This window comes from Procambarus clarkii, chromosome 27 (assembly GCF_040958095.1).
Source record: "Procambarus clarkii isolate CNS0578487 chromosome 27, FALCON_Pclarkii_2.0, whole genome shotgun sequence".
NCBI classification, from domain to species: Eukaryota; Metazoa; Arthropoda; class Malacostraca; order Decapoda; family Cambaridae; genus Procambarus; species Procambarus clarkii.
Window position 1 is genome coordinate 9,792,163 of NC_091176.1, and position 21,584 is coordinate 9,813,746.

Here is a 21,584-nt window from a genome sequence, read left to right on the forward strand (position 1 = left end):
CCATGGCTCTCTATAATTAGTACAGAAGGCGTTGGTGTTTAGAAAAGCTTCATCATCAGCGCTATTGTCCTCGTCTCCTCCTTTGTCCTGGACCGTGTCTCTCCGTCTCGTGCTCCCGTGACCCTCGCCGTGGCCCCGGAGCATGCCCGTGGCCCTGGAGCATGGCCGTGGCCCCGGAGCATGGCCGTGGCCCCGGAGCATGGCCGTGGCCCCGGAGCATGGCCGTGGCCCTGGAGCATGGTGGTGGGCCCCCGGAGCATGGCCGTGGCCCTGGAGCATGGCCGTGGCCCTGGAACATGGTGGTGGCCCCGGAGCATGGTGGTGGCCCCGGAGCATGGCGGTGGCCCCGGAGCATGGCGGTGGCCCGGAGCATGGCGGTGGCCCCGGAGCATGGCGGTGGCTCCGGAGCATGGCGGTGGCCCCGGAGCATGGCCGTGGCCCCCGGAGCATGGCGGTGGCCCCGGAGCATGGCGGTGGCCCCGGAGCATGGCGGTGGCCCCGGAGCATGGCGGTGGCTCCGGAGCATGGCGGTGGCCCCGGAGCATGGCCGTGGCCCCGGAGCATGGCCGTGGCCCTGGAGCATGGCCGTGGCCCCGGAGCATGGCCGTGGCCCCGGAGCATGGCGGTGGCCCCGGAGCATGGCGGTGGCCCCGGAGCATGGTGGTGGGCCCCCGGAGAATGGCCGTAGCCCCCGGAGCATGGCGGTGGCCCCTGAGCATGGCCGTGGCCCCCGGAGCATGGCCGTGGCCCCCGGAGCATGGCGGTGGCCCCGGAGCATGGCGGTGGCCCCGGAGCATGGCGGTGGCTCCGGAGCATGGCGGTGGCCCGGAGCATGGCGGTGGCCCCGGAGCATGGCGGTGGCCCCGGAGCATGGCGTGGCCCTGGAGCATGGCCGTGGCCCGGAGCATGGCCGTGGCCCCGGAGCATGGCCGTGGCCCCGGAGCATGGCCGTGGCCCCGGAGCATGGCCGTGGCCCCGGAGCATGGCCGTGACCCCGGAGCATCTCGTCACTAGCCCACGTCAAAAGCAACATGGTTCCCTTAGTAGTCATGACACTAATTTACATAATTCTTCAATCCAATCATCATCGAGAGGACACGGCCTCAAGACGATAACTTTAATACAATTATCTTATCGCGAATTATCTCTCTACATATTGACAGATACCGAGACAGCCAGACAGACAGACAGACAGGCAAGGGGGAAAGGAATGTCTGCGAACAAGGAATGATATCCTCCTTGCGGGATGAAAAAGAAACCTAGTAAATGAGAGAGACAATTTTCCAGCAGTGATAGAGCCTTAGGCTGGGTCAGTCTGCAGACAAGTTCCTTCTGGCTGGTGGCATTGTTTACTCTCTTGTCTTTCTTGTTCCTCACACAGCTCCTGCCTCTGTTGGCAGTGTTGTGTGGTGATCAGGTGTGTCAGTGTTGTGTGGTGATCAGGTGTGTCAGTGTTGTGTGGTGATCAGGTATGTCAGTGTTGTGTGGTGATCAGGTATGTCAGTGTTGTGTAGTGATCAGGTATGTCAGTGTTGTGTGGTGATCAGGTGTGTCAGTGTTGTGTGGTGATCAGGTATGTCAGTGTTGTGTAGTGATCAGGTATGTCAGTGTTGTGTAGTGATCAGGTATGTCAGTGTTGTGTGGTGATCAGGTGTGTCAGTGTTGTGTGGTGATCAGGTATGTCAGTGTTGTGTGGTGATCAGATATGTCAGTGTTGTGTGGTGATCAGACATGTCAGTGTTGTGTGGTGATCAGATATGTCAGTGTTGTGTGGTGATCAGACATGTCAGTGTTGTGTGGTGATCAGTATGTCAGTGTTGTGTGGTGATCAGATATGTCAGTGTTGAGTAGTGATCAGATATGTCAGTGTTTTGAAGCGATCAATCACATGAGTAGAAAAACAGATAAGATTTTATTGACTCTGCGATTTACAGGTAAATGTTGGCGGGAGTAATTAATCAAATTATGTATAAATATGTAATTTATCATAGTGAAATTATATATATAATATATAGTCTAAACTTGCTTATCCGGGACATCCGGTTAAGCAGTATTCTTACGGGGGGGGGGGGAAGTCCCAAAATTACCATATTGGCTATTTTTGGTACCACAACCACATAATTCGAATTTTCACACACAATATCAATCAAAAATATAATTTTAAACAGGAACTTTCGCTTACTTTGTAGTTCGTCTTCGTGTTTGATACTGTAGAGCTTGAAGTTTGTAGTTCTTGTAAATTTGCGTAACCTAATCTCCGGTTATCCGGATTTCTTTCCGGACATGGCGAAGTTTTGCCAGTCCGGACGCGATTTTGGCCGGCTTCTCTTCCATACCAGCTTGAATATTGATACATACGTGCACTCACACTGGCTGAGGCTTCAACACACACACACACACACACACACACACACACACACACACACACACACACACACACACACACACACACAACTGTGGGGAGTGTGGTCATGACATGGTGCAGCCATACAGTCGAACCCTCGCTTTATTCACATAGAAACAGCACCACTCCGGTTGATGAAGCGTGCCGGGGCCTCCGTGTAGAACTGGTAGGCGCCCTGTGGGGGTGTTGTGAAGTTGTCTCTCGGGCAAATGTTGCTCAGTTTAGATATAACCAATATTGCTGTATTTGATGCTATTTCCCGCTGGCTACACAATAACGGTTGTATCCGTGTCTCTTCCCTGTTCTCTTCTGTTCCTGTCGGACGTCTGTTTCTGTCGGACGTCTGTTCCTGTCGGACGTCTGTTCCTGCCGGACGTCTGTTCCTGTCGGACGTCTGTTCCTGTCGGACGTCTGTTCCTGTCGGACGTCTGTTCCTGTCGGACGTCTGTTCCTGTCGGACGTCTGTTCCTGTCAGCCTGATTAACTTTGTGGGGTGGGTGACGGGTCGTTGCTTACTCCCTCGGGGTCGGCGAAAGAGAGATTTTATATATTAAGTTTGAACAAATGTTTGAAAAACAACTTTATCCTTTTACAACACCGGTACTTCACGCCTAACATACTTCAGTAATGTAACAAGCTATAAGCTACAAACACACACACACATCAACCCCAAACTGTAGACAATTCCCCTCCATATTAACCCCTAACCCCCTCCCCCCCCATCCCACCACCTAAATAACTAGCGTCCATGCTCACCCGGGAGACAGAGAATACCTTAGGAGTTTGAAACAGAATGTGTGGGAAAAAAAGAAAGTCTCAAAAGACGTGTACACAAAGGAAACTGGAATCACAAGCAGAATAAACGAATACCGGGAACGGACATACTAGGAGGAACAAGATCTAATTGCACTCACAGAAATGAAACTCTTAAAGTAACAACAAATACAGCATTCACACACTGGCGTAGGAAGTAAGGAAAGTACAGGATATTCGGGAAGAGAATCAATCCTTCAAACTCTGGCATAACCATGTAACAGACACCATAACAATGGTAGGTCCCACAATAATTTCAGCAGAGATCTGTTACTCTCTACACGAGTGTTTTGCAGCTATTATAATCACACACAAAGTTGCCTCTGTTGCAAGTTGGAATCGAAGTTGAGTCTTAAGTACTCGAGACTTCCACTGTGGCAAGACAGACAGGGAAAACAGAGAGCAATACGTGCATGAAAACACAATATATGAAGAACTAGGTTTATGGAAGCAACAATGAAAACATTTAAAACCCAACATATCAATTGACCCACAAGACGGTGGAGGTAATAATGAAGCAGCCAGATGTTTGATGTTCACTATGAATCGGCCATTAGGGAAATAAAACTTGTAAACCACCCTAGGAATGAGCGATTGCTATAAGCAGACTTTTGAGTATCTGCTGAAGGTAGGAATGGCAACTTCAGGGAAAAGATCAGAAGGTCGACGGCTGATATTTCGATGAACAATGATCAGTAAATTTAAAAAATGTTATCAGAAATACCGCGGGACACATAACTCGGAAGAAAGACTCCACAACGACTTATGAACGTCGTCACCCAGAAATGCTTGAAAGTAGTGTACAAATGTGCCCACGTCCAGAAAGAGAAAGATTACTATAAAAAGCAAAAAAATTACCCATGGTGTATCTTTGAACATAAGGAAGCAAAGCGCATAAGCACAAGAGCATCGAGTAAAGATATTTTCCAAATTTCTGATGATGGTTTCCAGTGAATACAAACAGGTGCAGCACAGGGTTTCAGGCCCCTCTCTTAATACACACGGTGATATCTTTTTTCGTATCTGGGCTCTAGCAGGTTTCCCCCCCCCCCCCGTACCTTGCACAGCTTTAATTAAGAGATGATTGTATAGACCAATTATAGACCAGACCACACACTATAAGGTGAAGGGACGACGACGTTTCGGTCCGTCCTGGACCATTCTCAAGTCGATTGTCGTCGTCCCTTCACCTTCTAGTGTGTATGGTCTGGTCAACATACTTCAGCCACGTTACTGTGACTCATCGTCTGTATACCAATCGTACGTCGAGAGGAATAAAATGCACTAGGAACCCAGTAACTATCGGGGCCCTTAAAGCTAGATAACGAGCCTGTGGACACGGGTAGGTCAGCACACTCAGGCAGTCTGACACACAGATGATGCCCCCTGAAGTAATCTGCTCCATCAGTCTTGGCTCCAGCCTCCACCAGACTCCCACACCACCAATTCCACTCTCGGTCTCATTTTGTATTCATGTCTCCGCCGATGTTGCTCGGCCTTTTTTTTTACATTTATTGCTGCTGTTAATTTAAGGAAAAAAATATTCATATTCGTCTATGTTATTCAGTTATAATTGTGTCGGGGGATGCATATTTATAGCATCTAATCTGACTTTAAACTCACGTTATGAGTTATATTTGAATGCTTCGTCATTCACACTTTACACGGAGATTGTTGCTCAAATGGCGAGCTCTGTGTAGTACAGTTTGTCTAAAAATATATTTTTTTTAACAGCTGTGCACCTGTTTCAGTCCAGCCAGAGTTGTAATTACTTGTATAAACTGTTATGAATAGTCTCTGAACTTGCTTCCTACGTATATTCTGTTCCCCTGTCAGGCTGGCATCCTACACACACACACACACATCCATCATCCATTTTCACACACATACCACATCTCTTAGGCAGTGATGTGGTGGAGGCTGACTCCATACACAGTTTTAAATGTAGATATGATAGAGCCCAGTAGGCTCAGGAATCTGTACACCAGTTGATTGACAGTTGAGAGGCGGGACCAAAGAGCCAAAGCTCAACCCCCGCAAGCACAAATAGGTGAGTACACACACACACACACACACACACACACACACACACACACACACACACACACACACACACACACACACACACACACACACACACGGGGCCTCGCGGCTGAGTGGACAGCGCTCTGGGGTCGTAATCATAAGGGCTCGGGTTCGATCCCCGGCAGAGGCAGAAACATTTGGGCAGAGTTTCTTTCACCTTTGTGGCCCTGTTCACCTGGCAGTAAATAAGTACCTAGGAATTAGACGGCTGCTTCCTGGGGATGAGTGTGTGTGTGTGTGTGTGTGTGGGTGTGTAAGAGAAATATATGAAGTAAACATAATAGAGAGAAAAATAAATTGGTTAGAAAGGCGGAGTCTAAGAGCTAATAGCTCGATTCTGCAGATACAAATAGTGAACACACACACACACACACACCGTCAGGTACACCTATACATCAGAGTTGGTGGACAGTAGTGTGCTGGCCTAGGTGTTTACACTGTACCTGTCATAAAGTACTGTCCACACTCTGTGGTCAGTACTTTATGACAGGTGAAGTGTCCACTCTTGATACTCCTTTGGCTGCCTTTCTTTTGCCTTGGTAAATGGGGGAGACTTTTGGTTAAGTCGCGGTATCTTTGCTACACCCAGCTACTGGAGCATTTGACGAGGTCGTCGTCCGTGCTTGAGATATGCTGGAGGCAGTAGCAGGTGTATTACTATTGCTGCCCTGATCTGTGTGGTTGTTGTTGTTCCCTTGTGGAGTAGTGCTCTGTTCTCTCCAGTTGTTCGAGGTCCTGTTGTTTAGACTAGAAGGAATTGGTGCTCTAGACTGTTGGTGATTTTTATTTTCATAGATTCGGACTAACTGAGGAGTATTCCATTGGCTTTTAACTGAGGGGTCTGATAGACCCTCAGTTAAATGGGTGACAAGAACTCAACTACTCTTGGAATAGTGCAATTATAGTTCCCATTCCAAAACCCAAAGACCCAGGAAATCCAAGATCCATCTCATTAACAAGCTGTCTGGCCAAAACTGCTGAAAGAATGACTCTTGATCGATTTGAATGAAAAGCCAAACCACTGCACCAAAATATGTTTGCTTATAGAAAATGTGTGGGAGCCACAGAATGCCTTACCTCCCTCCTGGATCATATCAATGACAAACCTGGAATCCTTATTTTTCCGGACCTAAAAACAGCCTTCGAGTTAGCCAATGCTCCAGCTACACTGTACTACCTTGAAGATACGGAAATCAAAGGACACGCTCTTGCCTTGGCCAAAGGAAGCCTGCTTAACAGAGAAGCTAAAGTCAAATTCCAAGGAAAAACATCTTCCTCAAAGACGCTGGAAAATGGAACTCCGCAGGGAGGAATTCTAAGCCCCTTCCTCTTCAACTGTCTCATGGAACAATTCATGAAGCTCAAGTTACCAAAAGTCAAACTGCTTAACTATGCAGTTGACTTTGTGGTCATCATCAATAGCAAAGGTGCAAAGAACCATGCACAAAAATGCCTAGACATCATCAGCAGGGAAGCGGAACACATAGCAGTAAAAATAAACAGGAATAAAACTAAAGCAATGGCCGTTAAAATGAGAACTCAAGACATCAGACTGGCAATACAAGGACAAGAAATTGAGTGGGTTACCTCCTTTCAATAATTTGGAGTCATAATTGACAGTTGAATTTCACTCAAGAAATTGAATATCTTCGGCAACGTCGTAAAGCCAGAAACTCAGCATTGTGTTCCCTGACAAGTCTTAGAGATGGTGCATCTCTACCAGTACTCAAAATGTACTACGTTCGAACACTTAGGTCACTCATTGACTATGCTGCTCCTGCTCTTACATTCTTCAGTGATAACCAATGGGAGAAACTGTAAGTGTCACAAAATGATGCTCTGAGAACAGTGCTGGGAGCACCTATATGGACGCGTCGAAAGAATCTAAGAATGGAAACCAACTTACCAGCCTTAGAAAACCGGATCAAACAAAGGATAGCCACCATAACAGCAAAACTTGTTGGAACCACCGCCAGACTGTCAATCAATGATAGCATACACAGATCGCTTCACAGAAACCTTCAATATAGAACAAGTGCATGGACGGATAATCTGGTCAAGATTCTAGAGAAAGTGGACTTGAAACGAAGCATTAAATACAAAGGAGAAGATAGACGATATCAACACTTTCGGCAGCCTCCTCTATGGGAAGAATCGAGTCTAAAGATATTTATTGAAAGATTACCAGTTAAAAAATCAGTGACTCGCAGAGGCTCAAAGCAGTCCATAGAACAATAAATGGAAACCATCTCAAGACCTATAACGACTCGCATCTTCACAGATGGCTCAGTTGATCAAGAGAGAGGGGGTTCTGCTGGGGCAGCAGTTTACACTACCAACCATGAAGCTTACTGGAGCATGAATAGTTGGTGCTCAACATTGCAAACAGAATTATATGCCCTGAAGGAGGCCATACATTATGCAACTGAGAATAATTTACATGATGTCATCATTCATACCGATTCTAAATCTTCGCTCCAGGCATTATTATCCAGCACCGAGATAATACACAACTCATCACAGAAATCCTACATATAGGAAAAGAAGCACACAATCTAGAGCTGTCAATCACCCTAAATTGGATACCAAGTAACATTGGCATAGATGGTAATGAAAAGGCAGACTCACTAGCAAAAACTGCCACTGCTCCACCTGTTGTACAGGTTAAAATACCTCCAAGTTTTTTCACAGATTAAAAGAGCAAATCAAGAAGAAAGTACTCCCGACTATCAAAAGTCGCTACAGAGCCAAAGTGGCGGAAGGAAGATCCACTGTGATGTGGTACGAACAAGCCACTGGCTACTTCTCTTTCAAGACTGGCAAAAAGATATCCATAGACGTTGCAGTAGCCACACACAGTCTCAGACTAGGTTACAAGTGCTGCTGGGAGGTAATAAACCCAAAAGTTAAAGAGTAGCATATCTGAAGAATAGATGAAGAGGCGCCACTATTGCATTACTTACTAGAATGTGAAGCTACTGAAGCTCTGCGCATCAAACTCAACATTAATCCACCGACAGCAGCTGCATTAGAAGCAAAATCCACAGCGACTATAATGGTTAGAAAAGCAGTTGAAGAATGGGACACAGTAGTGAACACTGTGCATCTATATCCGCCACCAAGATAATATTATTATAACAAGACTAAAACCAGTGCGCTAAAACAGAAGGGGAAAAGAAACGGGAGAAAAAGGAGGAAACCCCACCTCCATTTAAAACTTTGACCCAAATATCACAGTAACAAGGTTATCGCGAATAACCGAACTCAATTACGGGCTCACCATAGCCCGTGCTACATGGACACTTCGTTCTGAGTAGCTAAATCTAAAACAACAACATGTCCACTCTGTGGAGAGTGTGTAGACCCAATCAATAATCCGATGAAACTCATTCCGTCAACTCGTAACTTTTCCAACCAGAACACCCGACTTGCTACGTAATTGCCAGTTATTATGGTACGCTCTTCACTGCCAAGATGCCTAATCACCAATCACCAATCCCCATTCCTTTCAGTAGGTTCTCTGCTCGACTATTAATCAACAAATATTTCATTCCCCAACACGCGCATCTCCGTTTTCATGTCATGCAATATCACAGTCATCAACTCGTCAGTCGTGACAATATTGTGTATGTGCTCAAAGGGAAGCTCTCTCAAGCCTTGCCCAACCACTTCGGCTGGAGCGACGGTCTCGCTTCATGCAGATCAGCGTTCAATTCCCGGCTGTCCAAGTGGTTAGGCACCATTCCGTCCACCCGTTCCATCCCAAATCCTTATCCTGACCCCATCCGAGTGCTGTATAGGCGTAATAGCCTGGTGCTTTTCCCTACTAATTCCTCTCTCTCTCTCTCTCTCTCTCTCTCTCTCTCTCTCTCTCTCTCTCTCTCTCTCTCTCTCTCTCTCCTCTCTCTCTCACAAGCCATGGAGGCAAGCTGTTCGTATCCTGCACTCGCAGGATGCGTCTTGCAACAGGATCTCATTAACCTGTTGATGTTATTGACCGAACATGCTGTTAATTAAAAATCCAAACGTTAATAACAAGCGTGAAATGAGTGCATTTGGTATAGAAACATTGTTAAAATAAGGAAACTTAAATGCAAGACAAATTTTAAGAAATGATGTATGTTGTGAGGAAGGTAAAAAAGATTTTCGATTTACGTGAAAAATAATTGAGGGGTTTCACCAACCACAAAAAATTGTTTTGTAGTATTTTTTTTTTTTGAGGGGAAGGTGGCACTCGCGCCCACACTCACACCCATTCCACACACCTACACCTTCATCCACACCTGCCCCATACTCTCAACACACCTGCACCTTCATCCACACCTGCCCCATACTCTCACCACACCTGCACCTTCATCCACACCTGCCCCATACTCTCGCCACACCTGCACCTTCATCCACACCTGCCCCATACTCTCAACACACCTGCACCTTCATCCACACCTGCCCCATACTCTCGCCACACCCACACCCGCCCCATAACACCCACATGCTTCACAGTACACAGAGCCAGATAAGTACATTTTACTCAGTAATAAGGAATTTGAACAATGGCCAGTGACTTGCGAATGCAGCTTGGCTCAGAGATCTGACTGGCCGCAGGAGGCCCGCAGTAGACACTGAACAAGAGTGGTGGGGAGGTTGTGTTTGGAAGACTGGTGGAAGGGGAGGAAGAGGGAAGGAAGGGGGGGCAGGCGGAGATATATGTGTAATGGAAAGGAAATTTAGATAACTTAGAAATTGGTAATGGAAGAGAAGGGAACTATCAATAGAAAGCGCCAAGCCATTACGACTATGTAGCAAATTGGTAATGGAGAAATAGTAACATTGACGTAATGTACGCTTATACACATTGATGTACACCACGCAATTCTCATTCACTTTGAGTCTATCGCATCCATACCTGTGTGAACCTGATTGATAGACACTGACCTAACCAATTCCATTCATTTAAAGCTTTTGCTTTGAAGAACTAATTTCTCAGTCTCACCCTATGTTTCCTCCCTGTGAGGTACTCCTTCGCCACCCCCCCCCCCCCCCCTCCCTCAACCTGATACACCAGCCAGCGTCTCTAGCAACAGTAGGAGTCTCTTATGTGGGACAATGTTGAATAATCATCTGTCAGTTAATAGATGCATTCTGTCCATGTCTTTTCTCTTTGATATTCTGTCGACTTGTGAATCTCTGAGAGGTTTGTCAACAGGATCTCTCCCTCTCACTAAGTCCGCGTTAGTGTTTGAAAACAAGATGTGGTTGTTTTCAGTGTTCTGAGAGCTTCCTTTGAACCAGTCACTCTAGTAATTTGAACGCGATGCTTGTGCAGGCCTTTTCTGTTCCCACTTTGTATAGTGTGTGAGTGTGATGACGGAACCACACATCAGAGGCTGGAGGAACAACGACGTGTTGGTCCATCCTGGACGCTTATCAAGTCGTGAGGAGGTGTGTGTGTCCAGTCATTTCTCTTGCTGTTGCTGTCTCTTCCAATCGTAACTTTGCTGCTGCCTCCACCAGTCGTACCCTTGCTGCTGCCTCCACCAATCGTAACCTTGCTGCTGCCTCCACCAGTCGTAACCTTGCTGCTGCCTCTGCCAATCGTATCCTTGCTGCTGCCTCCTCCAATCGTAACCTTGCTGCTGCCTCTGCCAATCGTATCCTTGCTGCTGCCTCCTCCAATCGTAACCTTGCTGTTGCCTCCTCCAATCGTAACCTTGCTGCTGCCTCTGCCAATCGTATCCTTGCTGCTGCCTCCTCCAATCGTACCCTTGCTGTTGCCTCCTCCAATCGTAACCTTGCTGCTGCCTCTGCCAATCGTATCCTTGCTGCTGCCTCCTCCAATCGTAACCTTGCTGCTGCCTCCTCCAATCGTACCCTTGCTGCTGCCTCCACCAATCGTAACCTTGCTGTTGCCTCCTCCAATCGTACCCTTGCTGCTGCCTACTCCAATCACCTTCCACACCTTACAAACAGAAACCCTTCCTAACATTGCTCGCTCCACAAGATGTGCTGGAAGTAATGTTAACAAGCCATGAAGCCCTCCACCGGCTCTCTGGAGCAGCTGTTTTCCTTCCGTTACTCATACGTGGAGGGCGAGGTGACTATACGAGGTGGAGGGTGAGGTGACTCTACAAGGTGGAGGGCGAGGTGACTATACGAGGTGGAGGGCGAGGTGACTATACGAGGTGGAGGGTGAGGTGACTATACAAGGTGGAGGGCGAGGTGACTCTACAAGGTGGAGGGTGAGGTGACTCTACAAGGTGGAGGGCGAGGTGACTCTACAAGGTGGAGGGTGAGGTGACTCTACAAGGTGGAGGGCGAGGTGACTCTACAAGGTGGAGGGCGAGGTGACTCTACAAGGTGGAGGGCGAGGTGACTCTACAAGGTGGAGGGTGAGGTGACTCTACAAGGTGGAGGGTGAGGTGACTATACAAGGCGGAGGGTGAGGTGACTATACAAGGTGGAGGTGACTATATTAAGACATCCAGTAGAGTCTGTAAATTGATGATGGTTATATCTGGTATTCTGTCATACTCATCAGGTGGAGGTTTATTATATATACACACACACACTCTAGATGATCATACTTCATAGGATCAATTCTATAGTATGCCTGCCGAGTTCCTTGTCCGAAACTCGGGAATGAATCACACTGCTATGTATGAAGTATGATCATCTCTTTCTCTCTCTATCTCTTTCTCTCTAGGTATATATCTTTGTGTATATGTCTCTTTGAATGACGGTCTCTCTCTCTCTCTCTCTCTCGATCGATCGATCGATCGTTATATATAATAATAATAATGTCTGTCGTTGTCTGTGACTCTTTGTCTCTTTATCTGTTTCTGTATGTGTTTTGTCTTTTTGCATCAGTCTGTAAACAGTCATATGTAACATATGTAAAAAGACTAAATATAACATGAATATATAGTCAATTCCATATATATATATATATATATATATATATATATATATATATATATATATATATATATATATATATATATATATATATATATATATATTGATCGCAGTCTTTCTTTTAAACATATGTTGTTGAATATGACCGAAAAGGTAAAATTAATAACTCTAACACGAATCTTCTCAATATTTCTTATGTTTTTCTTCACTGTCGGTGGTAATAAAAATAACAATTCTCCGAAATTCATTTTTTAATTGTCTGACGCCTGAACGCGTTTCGTAATTCGTATTACATTTTCAGAGACAAAGACAGTCTTTGAAAATGTAATATATATATATATATATATATATATATATATATATATATATATATATATATATATATATATATATATATATATATATATATATATATATTATAATCATGTTACCATATATATTATATATATATGTATATATAAATTATAAAGGAAATTATGCACCCACTAATTTACTTGCAGGATATGAATATGAGTATGAATCATCATCACCAGACTCATGTCAAGTCTGGCTGTGGTTTACTATGAATTCACAGCTCATGTAACTCATCTGACGTTAGAAGGTTTGAGTGTCATCAGACAACCCGTTCTCGCAAATTTAATAAGTCAATATTGACTTATTAAATATGTGCATAGGTGACATACTTAACATAATAGATACCCTTAAAAAGATTCATAGAAAACACCGACCTTACCTAACCTACTTAGTATGTTAAGATAAGCATCTTATTGCTTCGTAATTACAATTATTACCTAACCTATAATAGGTATAGGTTAAGTAATAATTGTAATTACGAAGCAATAAGATGCTTATCTTAAGATACTAACAAGGTTAGGTAAGGTCGGTGTTTTCTATGAATCTTTTTAAGGGTATCTATTATGTTTAGTATATCACCTATGCACGTAGTTAATAAGTCAATATTGACTTTACGAATTTGCGAGAACGGGTTGCATCAGACCATCCTCTTTGTGACGGTAATTCCTTTATGATATCAAATATCTTGTTTCCTCTCCAGGCATTATTGTTCAGTCCTTCCATGACGTAAAACATTTCAGGCATAAGGGACGTGAAATAACGAGTTGCAGTAAGAATATATATATATATATATATATATATATATATATATATATATATATATATATATATATATATATATATATATATATATATATATATATATATAATATGTGCACATATTATATATATATATATATATATATATATATATATATATATATATATATATATATATATATATATATATATATATATATAATATGTGCACATATTATATATATATATATATATATATATATATATATATATATATATATATATATATATATATATATATATATATATATATATAATATGTGCACATATTTAGGCACACTTCTTTTCTGGAAGGTGAGCAACAAAAACTATTTTAAATAATGTGAACAATATGATTGCAAATATATATATATATATATATATATATATATATATATATATATATATATATATATATATATATATATATATATACATATATATATATATATATATATATATATATATATATATATATATATATATATATTTAGGAAATAGAGGAAGTATTGATATGTGATAAAAGAGCACACACTTTTTTACACCAGCAAAAGACGGCAGCAGGAGGCACAAAGCACTGTTGAAAGGTATCGTCTGTCTTCAGACGATACCTTTCCTCGGGGACCTGTCATATGAAGAGTCTCAATCTATCATCTTTAGCGTGACGTGTGAGGTTTATGTGAGTTTGGAACATGAAAATGTTAAGTATGGAGACAAGAACCACATGCTCTCTTCAGACATGTTAAACACTAACCATCCTATAAGCTTTCCTGCCTCTGCTCTTCACAGACGTCGCCTTGTCGAATCAGCTCTCATGCCCCAACCCGTCCTCTTAAAATTAACGTCACTTTTGGCTCGTATGCTCACTATGGCCAAATTTAGAAGTAATTTGAAATGAAATCGACTCACAAAAGTGACTTACTGTCCCATTTTCTGTTTGAGTAGTCCGGCCTACTCGGTAAGGTGCACAAATATGAACCTGGCTGTGCTGCTGTTGACTCTTGTCTTTCTCAGTACATAGATAAATGATCCAACATTCTTAACCCTGACCTGACAGCTTTAGCCCCTCAAGGCTCTAGTGTTCCTATATCTTCGGTCTCTCTCATCTCTCTTCGACACTGTGCCTTCTGCAGTTTTCGTTGTCCGTTTTCGGCCTGTGGTATAGTAATTCATGTTACTATTCCATATTTAGTAATATGACAGTATCAGACCACGGAGGAAGAATTGAAACAGGAATTTCCTTAAGTGCTTTCGTATATTAATATATCTTCAGAAGGAATGAAGATGGCCGTGATTCCTTCTGAAGATGTATTAATATACAAAAGTACTTAAAGAAATTCCTGTTTCAATTCTTCCTCCGTGGTCTGATACTGTCATATTTTTCATCACGTGTTAATTTTCGTTATTTACACATTTAGTAAAATATAATTTTACTTTTCGTCTTTCGCCTCACACTGGCGTGGGTTGTGTGTCCAGCAGAGAGAGAGCGCTGTGTGAACATTAAAGGCTCAAGACCATTCAATCACATATCAGCCAACATAAGAAATATTGTCAGAATAATGGTTGAAGTCTCCAAGAGGAACTAGAATGGCTCCTGCTTAAATTGTCTGCTGAGACGTCTTGTGAGGGTTACGTGAATCTGCGGGTCATTGCCAGCAACAACCTAAATGATCAAGTTATTGAATGGGAAGCCTATCCTCGAGCCGAACTGAGAGTGTTGAAGAACTCTCGAAGATGGTCACAAGTAAACATGATTCATATTGGCAAGTAACGGACTGCGTCATGATTGATATGGACAGACAGGCGGTTTTGGTAAATAAAGATCATTATGATGATTGTTCACGGTAGTTAAGATCACTCCCGTTATTGAGTCTAGCGAGAACTGACAGAAGGAATCAGTGAACATGTTGAGGATGGATACGGGCCGTGATTGGCTCCGGCAAGGTTGGAACGGGCCGTGATTGGCTGCGGCGAGGTTTGACCCGGGCCGTGATTGGCTACGGCCAGAGGATAGTTACCCTGACTGTTCCTGGCTCGGGTGCAGACGTCACCTTACCCACCAACCGGTCAGTGATCAGAACATTTTCACGATCATATAAGCCTCTAATATGAAGTGAGTTTTGCCTCTCCAAAAGCGTACGAAACTTGTCATTCCACTCGCCTTCCCCTCGTAAAGGCCAACGGGTCATTCCCCAGGGCGCCTTTAACAATCTGATCTCTTTCATGACTCTGAAGACGTGACGCCCCGGCTCTTAGTCATGACTGCAAGTATAAAATAGCTTCGGAACTTTAACCTTAAGAAACTGTGTTGTCATAGAGCGGGGAGGAGATTGCTCTGTGTTTTTATAATAGACAGTGAGGGTAGTCTAGTCTTTTGACAAGGAAAGACAAAGTTACATATTATTTTGGCAGGAAGAGCGCTTCTTGCAAACGAAATATTATTGCAAAAATGAAAGTGATTTTCAAACTTTCCTCACTATTTCTTTAGGAGGCCCTTATAGTGGCCAGAGAAGGCCCTTATAGTGGCCAGAGAAGAACATAAGAACAAAGGCAACTACAGAAGGCCTATTGGCCCATACGAGACAGCTCCTATTTATAACCACCCAATCCCAGTTGGTTGTACATGTCCAACCAACGCTTGAAACAATCGAACATAAGAACATAAGAACAAAGGCAACTGCAGAAGGCCTGTTGGCCCATACGAGGCAGCTCCTATTCTATAACCACCCAATCCCACTCAATTACTTGTCCAACCCGTGCTTGAAACAATCGAGGGACCCCACCTCCACAATGTTACGCGGCAATTGGTTCCACAAATCAACAACCCTGTTACTGAACCAGTATTTACCCAAGTCTTTCCTAAATCTAAACTTATCCAATTTATACCCATTGTTTCGTGTTCTGTCCTGTGTTGATACTTTTAATACCCTATTAATATCCCCCCGGTTATGTCCATTCATCCACTTGTAAACCTCTATCATGTCACCCCTAACTCTTCGCCTTTCCAGTGAATGCAACTTAAGCTTTGTTAATCTTTCTTCATATGAAAGATTTCTAATTTGGGGAATTAACTTAGTCATTCTACGCTGGACACGTTCAAGTGAATTTATATCCATTCTATAATATGGCGACCAAAACTGAACTGCATAATCTAAATGGGGCCTAACTAGAGCAAGATATAGCTTGAGAACCACACCAGGTGTCTTGTTACTAACGCTGCGATTAATAAATCCAAGTGTCCGATTTGCCTTATTACGAACATTTATGCATTGATCCTTTTGTTTTAAATTCTTACTAATCATAACTCCCAGATCCCTTTCGCAATCCGACTTCGCAATCACAACACCATCTAGCTCGTATCTTGTAACTCTATCATCATTACCTAACCTCAGAACTTTACATTTATCAGCATTAAACTGCATCTGCCAATCCTTTGACCATTTCAAAACCCTATCTAGATCAACTTGAAGTGATAGTGAGTCCTCCTCCGAATTAATTTCCCTACCGATTTTCGTATCATCGGCAAATTTGCAAATGTTGCTACTCAAACCTGAATCTAAATCATTTATATATATTATAAACAACAGAGGTCCCAGGACAGAGCCTTGAGGCACTCCACTTACAACATTTTCCCACTCTGACTTGATTCCATTTATACTAACTCTCTGTTTCCTTTGGTAAGAACATAAGAACAAAGGCAACTGCAGAAGGCCTGTTGGCCCATACGAGGCAGCTCCTATTCTATAACCACCCAATCCCACTCATATACTTGTCCAACCCGTGCTTGAAACAATCGAGGGACCCCACCTCCACAATGTTACGCGGCAATTGGTTCCACAAATCAACAACCCTGTTACTGAACCAGTATTTACCCAAGTCTTTTCTAAATCTAAACTTATCCAATTTATACCCATTGTTTCGTGTTCTGTCCTGTGTTGATACTTTTAATACCCTATTAATATCCCCCCGGGAATATCGAGGGACCCCACCTCTACCACGTAACGCGGTAATTGGTTCCACAAATCAACAACCCTGTTACCGAACCATTATTTACCCAAGTCTTTCCTAAATCTAAACTTATCCAATTTATATCCATTATTTCATGTTATGTCTTGTATTGATACTTTTAATACTCTATTAATGTCCCCCTTGTTATGTCCATTCATCCACTTGCAAACCTCTGTCATGTCACCCCTAACTCTTCGCCTTTCTAGTGAATGCAATTTAAGCTTTGTTAATCTTTCTTCATATAAAAGATTTCTAATTTGGGGAATTAACTTTATCATCCTACGCTGGACACGTTCAAGTAAATTTATATCCATTCTATAATACGGCGACCAAAACTGAACTGCATAATCTAAATGGGGCCTAACCAGAGCAAGATATAGCTGAAGAACACCACCAGGTGTCTTGTTACTAACGCTTCGATTAATAAATCCCAGTGTCCTGTTTGCCTTATAACGAACATTTATGCATTGATCCTTTAGCTTTAAATTCTTACTAATCATAACTCCCAGATCCCTTTCGCAATCCGACTTCGCAATCTCAACACCATCCAATATGGGCCAATAGGCCTTCTGCAGTTACCTTTGTTCTTATGTTCTTATTTGTAAAACCATGTTGCGACTCATTTATTAATTTATGTTTTTCAAGTATTTATGTACTTAATTTATACTTTAATTTGTTTTTATATATCAATATATATAAATGATTTAGATTCAGGTTTGAGTAGCAACATTTGCAACTTTGTAGATGATACAAAAATCGGTAGAGAAATTAACACGGAAGAAGACTCACTATCACTTCAAGTTGATCTAAATAGGGTTTTGAAATGGTCAAAAGATTGGCAGATGCAGTTTAATGCTGATAAATGTAAAGTTTTGAGGCTAGGTAATGATGATAGTTACAAGATACGAGCTAGTCAGGCAGAGTGCCAGAGTTATGGAAAGTTGCTAATGTGATACCAGTTTTTAAGATGGGGTGCATCTATCGAGGAATAGATGCACCATATACCATATAAATATATTCAATTTATATGGTATACTACATTCCTGAGCTTTGCTTAGCATATTTTTAAATATGTTATATTTTGAATCCACATCGAAAACCCCTTTTACGTCAAGGGTAAATGGTAATATATACTTGGGTAAATACGGGTTCGGTAACAGGGTTGCTGATTTGTGGAACCAATTACCTCGTAACTTGGGGGAGGTGGGGTCCCTCGATTGTTTCAAGCGTGGGTTGGACATTTATATGAGTGGGATTGGGTGGTTATAAATAGGAGCTGCCTCGTATGGGCCAATAGGCCGTCTGCAGTTACCTTTGTACTTATGTTCTCATGTTCTTACATTCTCTAGAAAGGCAAAGATTTAGGGGTGACATGTTTGAAGAGTTACGTGAGGCGCTAGTGAGGTGTCAAGGTGTATATAAGGTGGGTTACAATGGCGTGTATTTCAACAGAGATCAGTGAACGCAAGACGCATTAGCGCGCTCTGCTGCCTGTCCTCATTGTTGTTGTCGCTGGGACTCAAACGTTTGATTCCTGTGATGGATGTCAGCCATGGAAACACGACCGTCGGCAGGAGCCACAATGTTGGATCCTCTCGTTTGGCAACAGCTGCTTCCTCAGACGTTAGGTCGGATAAATCCTGTGACTTAATCATCACTGGCGGTGGTGTTGATCACCAGCAAAGTCTCTTAGAGTCAGACTCTACACGCTCTACAACCACCAACACTCTTCGGAGGAGAGTTTCCGCTCGGCGCTCTGGACACAGTGGCAGGACGATGGCACTACTGAAAAAGCAGAAAGCCAAAGTCATGGAAGAAATAGAAACTGCCCAAATGAATAGACTACGATTGAAGCATTTCCACGAGGTTGTGATGACGTCGCCAGCTGTAGCGAGTTGTGAGGCCGATGACGCCCTCTACCTGCAGGAACTGGGAGGGGAGGACACAGACTTGAGGACTGGGTCGGGGAAGGATCACCTCCTTAGCTCTGTTTCAACTAACACCAGTCAACAAGAGGGTGAACACTCTTCACTAAAAGTTGTGCAAGTGGAAGACCTGGAGGAGAGACAGCAGCGGCAGCTGGAAGATCGAGACTATTTAGAAGAACTGGAGCGAGAGCTGGAATGGTCCAGTTGTGATGCCGCAGTAAAATTAGTGTGTAAACAGCAGCTGGAAGCTGGAAATTACGACATCAGTGAACAACTTAAGCGGCAGCTGGAAGCTGGAAATCAGAGCATCAGAGTGCTCCTGGAGGAAGAGTTGTATCAAGAGAGAGAAGAGACCAAACAACGGAGAAATCTCAGTGAACTGGAGGATCAAATGGAAAAGTTGAGTTTGTCAATGAGCCTTGCTGCTGCTGCTGCTTCACCCCGAGTGCCTACGGAAAATTATTTCAGTGGTGCGTGTCTATTTTAATGGTTCTTGTCAGTACAGCATCCCCAGGATGGGTAGTTAAGCCTACAACACATCTCTCAACGTGCGCTCCAGCTCCCTATCCTCCAGCTGTCAAAGACAAGAGTGTAAACATCGTCCAAAAGATCGAGAACTTTCTCTAGTTGATGAAGGTCAATAGTCAACTAAAAATGCAATTTCAAAATAAATGTTACTTTCCTTAATGTTTGTTTTTATTACTCTCAAAATTATTAATCTTTGAAATTTTTCTTTTTGTGAAAACTTTTAACGGCACAAAACCCACAATTAAACATTATTTTTATATTACTTTGTCTATGATTAGCATCTAATGACTGCTTTATAATTATAATGTTTATTAGTCAGTACATTTGGCGGCCAATTTTACTAATCATGGTAATTAGTTCATTTAGACACATTTTTTTCTTTATTGGGAACAACATATGTACAACATAAGAAGCAAGGGACCAAAGCATCAGAACAGTTACATAACAGTTACATAATAACACATAATAATACAGAGAACATAATAACACAGGAAACACAAAAGATGAAGAAGTACACCAGTGCAATTGAACTATACATAAAACATAGTAATATTATACAAATACTTGCAATATTATGCAAGTGAGGTGACAGCCACTTACAGGGATGGTGGTAGGTGGTGACTTCCACTCACAGGCAGTGAGTGGAAGTACAACAACACTAGGAACCACCTAGTGACCAGTAGGTGGTGACTGCCTACTGGTGGTAGGTGGTGACTGCCTACTGGTGGTAGGTGGTGACTGCCTACTGGTGGTAGGTGGTGACTGCCTACTGGTGGTAGGTGGTGACTGCCACTGGTGGTAGGTGGTGACTGCCTACTGGTGGTAGGTGGTGACTGCCACTGGTGGTAGGTGGTGACTGCCTACTGGTGGTAGGTGGTGACTGCCTACTGGTGGTAGGTGGTGACTGCCTACTGGTGGTAGGTGGTGACTGCCTACTGGTGGTAGGTGGTGACTGCCTACTGGTGGTAGGTGGTGACTGCCTACTGGTGGTAGGTGGTGACTGCCTACTGGTGGTAGGTGGTGACTGCCTACTGGTGGTAGGTGGTGACTGCCACTGGTGGTAGGTGGTGACTGCCTACTGGTGGTAGGTGGTGACTGCCTACTGGTGGTAGGTGGTGACTGCCACTGGTGGTAGGTGGTGACTGCCTACTGGTGGTAGGTGGTGACTGCCTACTGGTGGTAGGTGGTGACTGCCTACTGGTGGTAGGTGGTGACTGCCTACTGGTGGTAGGTGGTGACTGCCTACTGGTGGTAGGTGGTGACTGCCACTGGTGGTAGGTGGTGACTGCCACTGGTGGTAGGTGGTGACTGCCACTGGTGGTAGGTGGTGACTGCCTACTGGTGGTAGGTGGTGACTGCCTACTGGTGGTAGGTGGTGACTGCCTACTGGTGGTAGGTGGTGACTGCCTACTGGTGGTAGGTGGTGACTGCCACTGGTGGTAGGTGGTGACTGCCTACTGGTGGTAGGTGGTGACTGCCTACTGGTGGTAGGTGGTGACTGCCACTGGTGGTAGGTGGTGACTGCCACTGGTGGTAGGTGGTGACTGCCACTGGTGGTAGGTGGTGACTGCCTACTGGTGGTAGGTGGTGACTGCCTACTGGTGGTAGGTGGTGACTGCCTACTGGTGGTAGGTGGTGACTGCCTACTGGTGGTAGGTGGTGACTGCCACTGGTGGTAGGTGGTGACTGCCACTGGTGGTAGGTGGTGACTGCCACTGGTGGTAGGTGGTGACTGCCTACTGGTGGTAGGTGGTGACTGCCTACTGGTGGTAGGT

At 43.8% G+C, this 21,584-nt stretch overlaps 2 protein-coding genes across 2 annotated transcripts in view; one reads left to right on the plus strand and one right to left on the minus strand.

The window, feature by feature from the left end:
- Positions 1-144, minus strand: part of LOC138369098 (ice nucleation protein-like) — a 9,146-nt gene extending 9,002 nt beyond the window's left edge. The window contains exon 1 of the mRNA XM_069332032.1: positions 24-144. Within this exon, the coding sequence (XP_069188133.1) occupies positions 24-144 (121 nt within the window). The remainder of the gene's footprint in view (positions 1-23) is intronic.
- Positions 1-21,584, plus strand: part of LOC123762833 (neuropeptide Y receptor type 6-like) — a 70,045-nt gene that overhangs the window by 22,895 nt on the left and 25,566 nt on the right. The gene's annotated exons all lie outside the window — the stretch shown is intronic.